At 39.9% G+C, this 12,918-nt stretch overlaps 2 protein-coding genes across 6 annotated transcripts in view; one reads left to right on the top strand and one right to left on the bottom strand.

The window, feature by feature from the left end:
- LOC149319498 (ornithine transcarbamylase, mitochondrial-like) overlaps positions 1-4,412 on the bottom strand; it is a 36,895-nt gene extending 32,483 nt beyond the window's left edge. For 2 of the 3 annotated variants that reach the window (XR_016280206.1, XM_089511833.1), the window contains exons 1-3: positions 4,241-4,412; positions 2,217-2,276; positions 368-512 (exon numbers count right to left, since the gene is read on the bottom strand). Coding sequence is in view for 2 of the 3 variants with exons in the window: in XM_089511833.1 (XP_089367959.1) it covers positions 368-512; positions 2,217-2,276; positions 4,241-4,257 (222 nt within the window). In the remaining variant the exon portion in view is untranslated. The remainder of the gene's footprint in view (positions 1-367; positions 513-2,216; positions 2,277-4,240) is intronic. The other variant, XM_089511834.1, reaches the window with a different exon arrangement.
- A 1,441-nt stretch (positions 4,413-5,853) lies between these two features.
- Positions 5,854-12,918, top strand: part of RPGR (retinitis pigmentosa GTPase regulator) — a 53,011-nt gene continuing 45,946 nt past the window's right edge. For all 3 annotated transcript variants that reach the window (XM_089511832.1, XM_089511830.1, XM_089511828.1), the window contains exons 1-3: positions 5,854-5,932; positions 9,352-9,477; positions 9,788-9,880. In XM_089511832.1, coding sequence (XP_089367958.1) covers positions 5,905-5,932; positions 9,352-9,477; positions 9,788-9,880 — 247 coding nt within the window. In that variant the 5' untranslated portion in view covers positions 5,854-5,904. The remainder of the gene's footprint in view (positions 5,933-9,351; positions 9,478-9,787; positions 9,881-12,918) is intronic.

Below are 12,918 nucleotides of genomic sequence, written 5' to 3'. Positions count from 1 at the left end.
TTGCACCAAGGATTACCTACTCAAAAATGTGCTATGTGTATAATCTAGTCTGACCCTTCTAATCCACAGTTTTTTGTTCTGTATATTAATAATTTATTTTATTTGTAAGTACTATAAAACATTATTGGAGTGTGGAAGGTAAGTATGCAGTATGTGATCATGTTATTGTAAAAAGAATGTCATATTCAAAACCAAACAGCAAGATCCTCTTGTATTACAAGAGAGTAATACAATGTTAATACACATCAGACATTATTCTCAAAAGTATGTGTGACCTAAAAGACAGATTTCATAAATTTCTCTAATTTCCAACAACAAATCTATAATTAAAAACACATAAGTCTTGTGTCCTCAAACTCTTACATACCTCTCCTTTGTGTTTGATTCTCTCTTTCAAATCTGATGCCACCCAAAGCAAATATTTTATTTCCTCAGCTGTATAATTTTGTAAAGTGAGAAGATCACGTTGTTTCAGCTGAACAGGAGATTTTGTAGGTTGCTCATGTCTAGAACTCAAAGGAAAATGACCAAAAAAATCCCTTAATTAAGAATTTTTCACAGCGAGACTGAAATTTCATTGATTAATTCAAGCAGTTGTTTTCATTTATTTATACTTTATTTTACTTATGTTCTGTCTTTCTCAGTACCTTCACAAATAAAAACAGACAAAAAGTTATAATGCTAAAACATCATTAAGCAAATTATAGCATTAAAACATTATTCTGCATTTCTAAAAAGTGCATTTATGTAAATAACATCAGCCCCTTAAAAGCTCCTCAATTACTAATCTACAAAAAGCAGAAAGACTGAAGAAAAGAGTACATAGTCAAGAAAAAACAAAGGGTTCTTTTGTACAGCATCAGTGAACAAATGTTTAGAAATTAAATATATTCTGTCCCTTTCCCCATAAAAACCAACATTTCCATGGTTGCCAAGTGCCAAAACAGTTGGCATGGGGAACACCTATGCCATTTCACACTCCTATTATCTTTATTTTCTCCCATATATGCAAATAACTTCTATGGGAAAATAATACTTCGGAACATCACCATTATGGGTGGGTATGTGTATTCAGTTTTGACATTATGCATCAAAACATAATGATACCATACATGGCCTAGATATTAAAGAAATATTAGAAATACAAGCCAGCGTAGTGTAGTTGTTTGAAAATTGGACTATAACTCTGGAGATCAGGGTTCAATTCACCACTTGGCCATGAAAATCCATTAGAAGACCTTGGGTGAGTCACACACTCTCAGCCCCATAAAACCCTGTGATAGGTTCATCTTAGGGTTGCCGTAAGTCGGAAATGATTTGAAGGCATGCAACAATAACAGCAGCAACAACAGCAGCAGCAAATTAGAAACACAAATTAGAAATAATCCCAATAGAAATTACAATATATGGAACAGTATCACCACCCTCAACAACTAAACCACTACTATATCAAATTTTGTGTTAATATAATGGGCTACTGATTATTTGAAAAGGATTGATTCCCTTATATGAGTGCAATTACTGTATAATTATTCCCCAAATGGATTTTCTGAAATGCACATTCCAATAATCAATAAAAAGAATCACTGTACTCACAAAATTAATTTTCATATGCACACACATTCTGTATCTGGAATATCAATCATTTTAACAATATCATTCAAAAACTTTGGTCATATTTCCAGCCTTCCAACATGTAGATAACACCATCTTTGCTGTCATACCAAAGCTGCTGCTGGACTTTATCAAAACAATTGGGGGAAAACATGAACATTTTTTTCAGAATACTTAATAGCTCCCTTTTGTTCTTTTGCTTTGTATGAATGCATGTTTTCTATGGATCTCACTCTACAAAAGAAAGACATATTCATCTGATCTTAATCCTGACAGAAAAGGTCACGACCATTTCTAAAGAATAAGTCAGTTTCATTGATCCAAAATGCTCATACAAAATTATTTCGAGTACACAAAATTGTCAGATGACATGTGCAAATATTAAAGAAAGAACAGAGATAGCTCTGACACATTCATTTTCCTAAAGATTTTTTACAGCTTATAATTTAGGTTTAGTTTTTCTGGTCTATGAATGGATGCTGCTAAGCAATCAAGAAAGACATCATTCACCAGAAAAGCTTGTCACAGCTGCAAAGGGACTGGACTACATGACTGAGGGCATCTAGCTGTGTTGTTGTGACATATTTAAATTCAACACTTACCGAACACTTTGCACCAGATGTTTGCTGATCTTGTTTGCACTCCTTGCATTGAATAGGGACCTAAAATTAAACAGCATCTTTATTTAATATTAAATGTTGTTTGTTGAAGTAAAGTCCTCAACTAAAGCCAGATGAAACAGAGAAAGCTCTGACTCTCAGTGAAAGAGCAAAGGTAAAATGATCATGAGACAGTGTTATCTCTAGCTGTTGCGAGAACTGCTCAGGTCTGCTATGGTATGCAACCTTATGCAAACACTGTAGATAATTGTCATTACTCCACGAGTTTGTAAAATACATTGGGTCATTAGGCATGAGAGGCTGTGTCAAAAACAATGTTCTCTATCGCTCAATGATGCTGCCAGCAATCTGTTTATGGTGGCAGAGTAGGGTCATCTTTTGTTTTTGACAAGTATCACACTCATTAGTCATGTGAACATGGACACACATGCATCCATTCTCCATATCACAGACTCTTGCAGGCACAGCAAATAACTGAATGAGGCATGCAGAATGGCACTGTTTTCAGTAAAGCACAATCAGGGTCTATTAAAAACTGGCACATGCCCCCTTTCTCTAATTAATTTCTATTCAATACTTTGAGCAAATTATTTTAGGATGGCCAACAAGCAAAATATGAAACATGTTAAGAAGAGAAGCAATCAAAAACCAAAGTCAACTAACTGTTCAAGCAGTTCTAGGTGTCCATGGAGCAACTGCAAAGGTCCAGCAGTTCACAGAGCAATGGAAAAGGCGCAGTGCTAGGACAAGATGGCCCATGAAAACCAGCCATCTGGCCCTTGCCCTTGACTCTGTAACGTAACTGAATTATGCAGCAGCAGTTGTGACAAATGTAAGAAATGCATAAAGACCTCTTCCTAGGCCCTTGACTGTAAGACCATCTCATTTGTGCAGGGCCAGCCCTCCTATTAAAAAGTTTAGACTCAGGCAGCAGATGAATGCCATGGATGGGGGTGCAAACAAGGCAGTTTCCTGGCTTTTCCTCCTAAACTCCTTGGCTCCATTGTGAAAAGGATGGAGCTGTGAGTCTAGTTGATCGCATGGGGTTTTTCCCGTGCAGAAACAGGATTTAAAACAGGGAAATCCCGCAGAAGCAGAAGCATTTTCACACGACATCGCATATTAATGTGTACAGAAAGTGAAGAAATCCCGCAAAAGCGGGATCATTTTCACATGACACTGTGAGCATTGAGCATTAATGCGAAAATAAACCACACAGAAAGTGGACAAAATTGGCTGTTTTTTACTTTTGGGATTTTCCTGAAAGTAAAAAATGGCCGATTTTGTCCACTTTCTGTGTGGTTTATTTTCACGTTTAATGCTCAATGCCCTGAAGCCGCAAGTTCCTGATTTCTGCCCCTCATGAGTGTGAAAACGATCCCGCTTTTTGCAGGATTTTTTCACTTCTTATACACACATTAATACGCAACGCCGTGTGAAAATGATTCCACTTTTGCAGGATTTTTCCTGGATTTAAATCCCATTTTTGCACAGGATTTAGGCACTTAGCCCCCCTGTGATCAACTCCAGTGCTACCCAGGCTCAAACCTGGGGGACTCCTTAGTCTCTATCCCATCATTGGTAATTAAAGTAAATATGAACTGCTTCTCTGCTCTGGGCCCCACAACAAACTCCAACTCCCAGAAGTTCATAGCTCTGAGCCAGGATGCTTAAAAAAGCGGTGCCAAACCGGGTTATTTCTCCAGTGTGGATGCAGGCTCACTGAAAGAAAGAATTTGGCAGCATGAGCTTCCTAGATTTCAGTCTGCTTCCTCAGAAGCAATGGAGGAACGCAACTACCATTCCCAGAACTCCATAGCAGTGAGCCATGGCAGTCAAAGCGGTGTCAAACCTGGTTATTTCCTCAGTGCGGAGCCAGCCCCATCTCCCCTAACATACAAATCTACATAAACGAGCCTCTATATTCCTACAAAACAGAGGCACTGGTTAATCTCTTATACAGCCACGAATGGCGACTGGTCCCCCCTTCTCTGGCAATGGAGCACCTCAGCATGGCAGCCATTTGGGCTCCCTTAGGGCTCTGGCAAAGCGGCCACTGAGAAGCGCTGCGGAGCTTCAGGACGAGGCTTTTCCTACCAAAGAGGCATTTAATCCCAGGGACCTCGCTGCTGGTTGCCAAGAGATGTTTTATAAAGCCAGCCACAAACACAAGCTCCGTTCCGGTTTAGATCTCATTCTCCAAATGAGGGATCAATGCAACCAAAGTAAGCAAAATTGAGTCAGGATCTTCTTTGCTGCAGTGTCCTATCTCTCTCCCTCTCTCTTAATACATACATATATAATACAGTATATATATATATATATAAGATACTATATATATATATATATATATAGAGAGAGAGAGAGAGAGAGAGAGAGATAGGACACTGCAGCAAAGAAGAGCCTGACTCAGCTTTGCAGTGTCCTCAATATATGTGTCTGTGTGTGTGTGTGTGTGTAAACTGGAGATTTATACATAGAGCCATACAGTTGGAAGACCACAAGGGCCATCCAGTCCAACCCATTCTGCCATGCAGGAACTCACCATCAAAGCACCCCCATGGAGTTCATAGAGTTTTCTTGGGCAAGGGATACTCAAGAGGTGGTTTTGGCATTCCTTCCTCTGAAATGCAGCCTACAGCATGATCTGGTATTCCTTGGCAGTCTCCCAAACAAATACCAGTTTTATATGTATATCTGTGTGTCGGTGTGCGCATATATATATATATATATATATATATATTGTGTGTGTGTGTGTATATATATATATATATATATATATATATATTTGGCTGTAACCTAAACTGCTGTTTCCAAAGGCATAATAGCCATGTTAGTCTGGAAAACCAGCATGCAAAGGGATCTTTGAGATTTAAGTCCAAAAATACACTGCAGAAACAATCCTCTTTGAGACCGCTTTAACTGCCCTGGCTCAATGCTAAGGAATCCTGGGAACCATAGTGTTTGTGAGACATTTAGCCTTCTCTGTCAGAGAGCTCTGGTGCCCCAATAAACTACAGTTCCCAGGATTCCCTAACAATGAACCAGGGCAGTTAAAGCGGTCTCAAACTGGGTTATTTCTGCAGTGTGTTTTGGAACCGAGATACTGATGGTGGAAGAAAAAGAAAGTAAGATTTTTAAAACTAGCTTTTAGCTTGTGAGTTGGTTTTGCAAAAGGTCTGGTGCTGCAATAAACTAGACTTCCCAGAATTCCCTAGTACTGAGCCACCGGTGGCCATTAAAAGTGGCACCAAGATGTATTATTTCTCCAGTATTTCCCCCTCCTGTATACTTTTTGCCTGATGAAGAAGCCAGTGGAGCTTCGAAAGCTTGCAACATGTATATGTTGTGCGTTTGGGTCGTCACAATAAATGGGTCGCTGTCGTGTGGATTTGGAGGGATGACAGTGTACATTTTGTTTTATACAACAAGCTCCCCTCAGCCACTGGCAGCGTCTGAGGCCTAGTCGAAGCAGGAGGAGGACCGTCGCCGGCCGCTCTGGCCCGTTTTCCCAGCGACTCTCTATGGTAGTCGGCCTCGGTTGCTAGAGGCAGAGGGGTTTGTTTACTTCCGGGCTGAGGGCGGACGGCGTCTGCTGCTGCTGCTGCTGCTGCTGCTGCTGCGTTAAAGAGGAGCGAGGCTCCGCCCCCTTTCCCCCCTCCAGCCTGCGATGGGGGAGGCCGAGGAGCCCGTGCCCGGTGAGTGAGTCCCAAGCATCCCCCCCAAAGGACGCCGATTGGTTTGTTCCAGCGGCCCCCCTCCCCTGCCTCTCTCCTCAACAGAGGAGACATTGGGGAATATCTGCCCATAGGGAGACATTGGGAATGCTTGTCCCTAGGGAGACACTGGAGAATACTTGCCCATACAGAAACCATACTTGCCCACAGGGAATCATTGGAGAATATCTACCCATAGAGAAGCCATATTTGCCCACAGGGAATCATTGGAGAATATCTACCCATACAGAAACCATACTTGCCCACAGGGAATCATTGGAGAATATCTACCCATACAGAAACCATACTTGCCCACAGGGAATCATTGGAGAATATCTACCCATAGAGAAGCCATATTTGCCCACAGGGAATCATTGGAGAATATCTACCCATACAGAAACCATACTTGCCCACAGGGAATCATTGGAGAATACTTGCTATGGGCAAGTATTCCCCATCGATTCCCTATGGGCAAGTATGGTTTCTGTATGGGCAAGTATTGTCATTTGTTTTAGTACATGTGCCTTCAAGGCCTTCCCGACTTATAGCATCTTTAAGGAGACCCTATCATGGGTTTTTCTTGGCAAGACTGGTTCAGAGGAGGTTTGGCCTTTCCTTCCCCTGAAGCTGAGAGAGTGTGACTTCTTGCCCAAGGTCACTCAGTGGGTCTCTTGTGTGTGTATATTGTGTGAGTAGGTGTACTTATATACCCTTGGGTTTTATGTATATATTCATGTGGTTTCAAAAAATGTTGTTGTTTGTTTATATAGCACTGTAAGTTTTGCACAGCGCTTTACTTAATCATCAAAACCATGATAACACCTGTCTACGGTGATACAATCTAAAATCACAATGCACAATATTTTAAAATAAACAATTTTATCCATTAAAATAGCTTTAAAACTATAAGCTATGGGAAAGCAATACAGATTTAATCTGAACTGTCCAAAATATCAGGCTGTACTCTGAAACACTTTGATGAACTATATACATACATACATATATAGCAACATCAGAAGGATTCAAGCCTGAGTCGAGCCTGAGCCCTAGCTGGTATTCAACTGACAGCCTTATGGTTTGTGAGTGAATGGCTGCAGTACAGGCATTTAACTACTGCGCCACCAGGCCTACATTGAGCTGCCTTTGAGGAGTGTTCAGAAACGTCAGCTGATCCACAGAGTTGCAGCCAGGTTGCTAACTGGAAACTGGCTACAGGGAACACACAACTCCCTTGCTGGAACAGCTTCACTGACTGCTGGTCTTTTCCAAGTAGAATTCAAAGTGCTAGTTTTGACCTATAAAGCCCTACATGGCTCAGGTCCAGATTACTTGGAGGAATGAATTTTCCCCTACAGACCAGCCCATGCTTTGAGATCTGCTGGGAAGGCCCTTCTCTATGAACCTTACAGTAGCACAGGGGCTCCACGGAACGGGATGAGAACGGAACAGAAGGGGCCGGGAAAGAGTGGGGGGTGCATTTTACTGCACACAGAAGTCCCTCATTTGCTCCCTTCCCAATCTGTTTTTGAGAACAGTTCTCAAAAATCGCCTCCTCTGGGACGGATTGGGAACGGAAAGGAAGGGAACGGAATGAGTGAGGGACTTCTGTGTGCAGTAAAATGCATCCCCCACTCATTCCGTTCCCTTCCCGGCTCCTTTTGGATCATTCCCATCCCGTGCCAGGAGCCCTGTGCAGTAAGGTCCTATGTCTCACCCTCACAGGTACGTATGTTGGGGAAATAGGAGAGGGCCTTCTCAGTGGCTGTCCCCAGGCTCTGGAACTCCCTTCCCAGAAAAGTTAGGCTGGCACCCTCCCCTATTTTCTTTTTGCAGACATGTCAAGATCTTTCTGAGAGCCAGTGTGGCATAGTGGTTTGAGTAGTGGACTACTCATAGTGGACTACGACTCTGGAGACCAGAGTTCGATTCCCTGCTTGGTCATGGAACCCCACTGAGTGACCTTGGGCAAGTCGCATGCTGTCAGCTTCAGGGGAGGCAATGGCAAACCTCTCAACAAGTCTTGCCAAGAAAATGCCATGATAGCGTCGCCTTAGGTTGTCATAAGTCAAAAATGACTTGAAGGCACACAACAACAACAACTACAACAAATACTTTTCTGTTCAGACAGGTGTTTGATGATTGGCCTGTCCCACCAAACTAATGGCTAAATATTGCTAATTGTTGTGCTGATGTACGGGTGTCTGTTTTAATGATACATGTTTTCATTTGATTTTTTTTACTGTTTAATCTCATTTTCACTTTAATATCTTTTCAATGTGTAATGATATGGTTTTCAGTTTGTTAAGCCAAACTGGATAAAAGGTAGGATAGAAATAATGATTAAAGATCCCTTTTGGAGGCTTAAGAAAGCAAATCTGTTACACTTTTATTTTTGTTTCCAAGGCAAGGATTATATTAGAAATTAATGTTCCCAGTTTTGTACACCTCTGTGGTGGAATTTGTCACAGGAACTGATAATCTCATGTTTGTGGAGCCTTTTTTTTTAACTTCCCGTGATATCAAATATAACATCTATTCGTTTTCACATTCTCATATATACAAATACAATTGCATATATTTGCATATACAAATACAGTGATATATATTTTCCTCTGTCCCCTCCTCTCCCTTCATAATCAATGTTGTTGGGTTCATCTCGATAAAAAATAAATAGCTACCTTTTTATTTATTCTTCCTTTCACTACAAAAATCTCTCAACTGTTTTACATTTCTTCATTAATAAGTTTCTTCAATGCATAGTCAATTACTGTGTGCACATCCATAGTAATATTCATTATATTTAATTGTAATTATGAGTTGCTATTGGTTACTAAATCCTTATTAGTTATCCATAGCTGTATTATTAACAGTCTTCTGTTATGTGTTTCCCATAGATAACCATTTTCTAAGAAGTAGCCATAGTCTCTTAAAGCATAAAATGGAGTAGAGACGAATTTAGCAACACCTTTAAGACTAATTGGTTTTTATTTTTGTACACTCCTTTGTGGATATAAACCCTCTGCTTCAAATGCTTATAGGGATTTTCAGGCAATCTCTTATCTTTACATGGAAAATTGTTAGATGTGGAAACTGTCACTAGCCCAGGGAAATCCCCCCCCCCCCCTTTTGCTTTGGTTGACATCTCTCAGGATGAGATTCCTATTTTCACATTAGATTGTTTTGAATGGAAACCCATTCTTACCTTGCATTATTTTTTTGGCTGCTAATGCTCTCCAATAAATATGCGACCCTTCTAAGTAATCCTTTCTTTGTATTAACTGAACCTGTGGCAGAGGGATACACCAAGAATGTTTGATATGTTAATAAGCAACAAATGGGACGTTAGTAGAATTACTATATGTAATTAAACTCAAACTAATATTTAAGCTATTTCTTTTTAGAATCAGGTGCTGTATTCACATTTGGAAAATGCAAATTTGCAGAAAACGTGCCTAGCAAGTTCTGGTTTAAAAACGACAAGCCTTTGCACATAGCCTGTGGAGATGAACATACTGCTGTTGTAACAGGTTAGTGATAAGAGTGTTAAGACCATGTTTCACAATATTTACCTTTCTAAATTAGGTTTTTTAATTATAAAAACGTATTACCATTGTATTAGCATTGGAGGAAGATGTATTTGAAAAAATAGTTAAAAATGTGAATTGACTTATTATAGAAGGCTGTTCCGATCATGGAGCCAATCTACAATTCTCCTACTTTGTTTCTGGTTCTAACTGATTAGTCATGACAATATATGACTTGTGCATAAATACCTTTTTTTGTGGCATGACAAATGGCCAATACCTGTTTACATTCTTTGATGTCTGTATTCTGTAGAAAATGGTAAGCTTTATATGTTTGGAAGCAACAACTGGGGACAGCTAGGATTTGGAACTAAGAATGCTGTCAACAAGCCAACGTGTGTGAAAGGTTAGTTTTATGTGTTTGGATTTAAAATAGATATCTTAAAGAGCTATCTAATGTCACTTTAGGTTTCTAGAAAATGCAGTGTCTTGTTATATCTCTTAGCATGTTAAAATATGTTTTGCTAAGCCAAGATTTTTTCCCTTCAGCATTTTCAGATGTTTTTAGTTTCTAGAGTTTTCTCTCTGTCTCTCTTATTTGGAAATGTCTTCTTGACCCTCCTGGATATAGTGAAAAATATAAATTTGGGTTTGTTTCTAGCAGTGAATATACAGTGCACCTGCCATGCGCCACCACAAACACAAGCCCCATTACTTGCAGTGGGGCTCAAGCATACACGTTTTTTTGCTTTACGCGGGGTGTGTGTGTGTCCGGAACGGATCCCCCGCATAAAACAAGGGCACACTGTATATCCTAAAAGCATCAGCTCTGTTTTCAAAAATCATGAATAAAATATCTATACTGAAACAGGAACATTGCTTCTTATCTGTGAGATGTTCATTTTCAGTAATGTAGCTGGAAATATCCTGTATCATGGGTTGATTCCATCTAATAGCTCCGAATAGGCAGGAAAAACAGACTTGAAGGTGTCACCACCAGAGGGAACAACCTCCACCCTCCCTCAGTCAATATTATAGCCGAGGATACAAAACAAACTCAGAGAGCATTCAATGCAAATATAAGTATAATTAATAGAAACTTCCATAAACTCAAACTAGCTAACAACTACCCTTGCCGAGCCGAGGGAAACAGCCTTCTCAGTTCTGGGGGGAGGATATTTCCACTTACATTGCTGAAAAAGAACATCTCACAGGTAAGAACCAATGTTCCTTTTTCCAGTGATGGATGTGGAAACATCCTGTATCATGGGACTTTCCAAAGCTACCCGACCAGTGGGTGGGTGAACTGAGGCATATCACTTATGTGAGAACCACAAGATGTGTCTTCCAAAGGAAGCCTCTGTCATTGTTTGACACTATAGGTAGTGCCCTGATATTGTTGTTGTTGGCTCAGGTAAAGCAGCGCCTGGGACTACTGCTGAGGTTGGTAACTACGCTCAAATCACTGTTTGACAAACCTATTGTCTCATGTACAACAAGTATCATAATTGTATCTCTGGGGATGAAAGGAGGACTGTCCCTGATGAAGGGAATAATGCTTTCCCCTTATCATCAATCTGTATCAATGCTGGAGCCAGTGATTATTCAAAGAGTTTATCACCAATCAAATTATCAAATTTTGTTTAGAATCGGTATCCACATGCCAGCGGGTTTGTTAATTTGTTTGTTTTTATTTAAAATCTGCCTCTTGACCAAAAAAGAGCCTGCCTGTGGCCTATTGCCGAATTGTATTACATCTAGTCTGATATCAGCTGAGAAAGCAGCCACTTTGAGAAGTTTGTAGATATCATTTTGTTTACTTGTTTATGAGGGACATCATAGATAAGATCTTTAGACCACATAAGGTTGGCCCTCGAGAATATTGATATAGTTGAAGCAGCCCTAATTGCCAAGGAGGATGCTGTTTATGTCATTTTAAGCACTACATCTGATTTTTTTTATCAGTGTATGTATATATACATGTATATATGTGTGTGTGTGTGAAAGAAAGAGAGAATGTGTGTCTTCTCCATCTTGAGTATAAATGGGAGAAAACCAGAGCTTATACTGAGTCATCCATCTATTAGATTTGTAATTTTGCCATTACCTGTCAAGGTAAATGATAAAGCTTATGAACAGACATAGAATTTAGGTGTACTCTGGTAGGTTTAACCCATTCTTCCCTGACATCTTCACGAATTCAGCTCTGAATAGCGTCTCTAGTATCGAAGGCCCTGGTCTAAGAAAAGTCACCTTTGCCTTGTGGCAAATCAAGACTGTCTCTTCTAGACTCATAGGAGTGGAGAATATTTTTCCAAGATCTTAACTGCATTGTGTAGTAACACTGCATAATGCTCAGTCAGAAGAAACCTGTCAGAAGATGGAGTCCCTGCATCAGAGTCATCATCCTCCCCAAAGGCTCCCCATTGTCATATTTAGTCAATACAGGTAAGTCGGAGGCCATGTTCTCATTCTTCATTTGAGGAAAGTACTGTAGGGCAGACCCTCCCCCCCCCTTTCCCCCCTTTTTTACCTTTTCTGAAGATTCTTTCCTGAAGGCGTCTTTGCTTTTCATTCTCTATTTTTTAAAAATAAAAGATGGTAATACCTTCTTCTTATCCTTAGTTTTAGCCAAGAGTCTTTCCTCCAAATAATTTGCCCCCAGTAAGAGGTGGAAATGTTAGATTTTGTTTGTAATGGGCATCTATGTGTCAGTTCTTTAGTCAAATCTGTCCTTGTAATGGAACTGAACCAGTTGTGGTCTTGGATTCCATCGAATCACATTTAAGTTAGTGTCTCCTAAAATAGCCACTATCTTCAACCATTTGTTAATGCCCTGGCAGAACTTTATTTTGACCTTAAGTGTTTTTTGTTTCTTTGCTTGCTTTTAACAAGCGCTTTAGGCCACACATTTTTAGCTCCAGAAAAAATGGAAATAGCAGAGACAACTTTCATTGAGCATAAACTCATAAACTCTGATTCCCATGACAAATTGAGGTGAGTTGTAACTATATATGTGTATTGGATTTGGTCTCACAATAACAAGCTATGGAGGCCTTATGACCATAAAATCAGCATGAAATGGAGTATTTGATGATGAAGAACCAGACTTGGAGGGGGGAGGAGAATCCTTCCCTTGAGGAAGATCAGGGTCCTCCAGCTTCAGTTGCTCAGAATTGCCATTAAATTCCAATATATGAATTGTTTTAAACAATAATACCATAAAATCAAATACGATAATAATAAAGGATCATCAGCCCCCCCCCCCCCCCCCAAGTCTAACGGATTTCTGGAGCTTTCAGGAACTACTGAAAGGCCCTCATCTTTATCTTTCTTTCTTTCTTTTGATTTTTCTTTCTTTTTCAGATCACATTCCTCTTCTGTGGAATGAACTACAGATAACACTTTCCTTTGTTTTACTAGACGCATATTTGTCCTTTCCTC

The sequence above is a fragment of the Sceloporus occidentalis genome, unplaced genomic scaffold (assembly GCF_023333645.1).
Source record: "Sceloporus occidentalis isolate IW3139 unplaced genomic scaffold, rSceOcc1.0.p SCAF_2, whole genome shotgun sequence".
Lineage (NCBI taxonomy): Eukaryota > Metazoa > Chordata > Lepidosauria > Squamata > Phrynosomatidae > Sceloporus > Sceloporus occidentalis.
The sequence above is the reverse complement of the archived record's forward strand: the minus strand, read 5'-3'. Positions and strand labels throughout refer to the sequence as shown.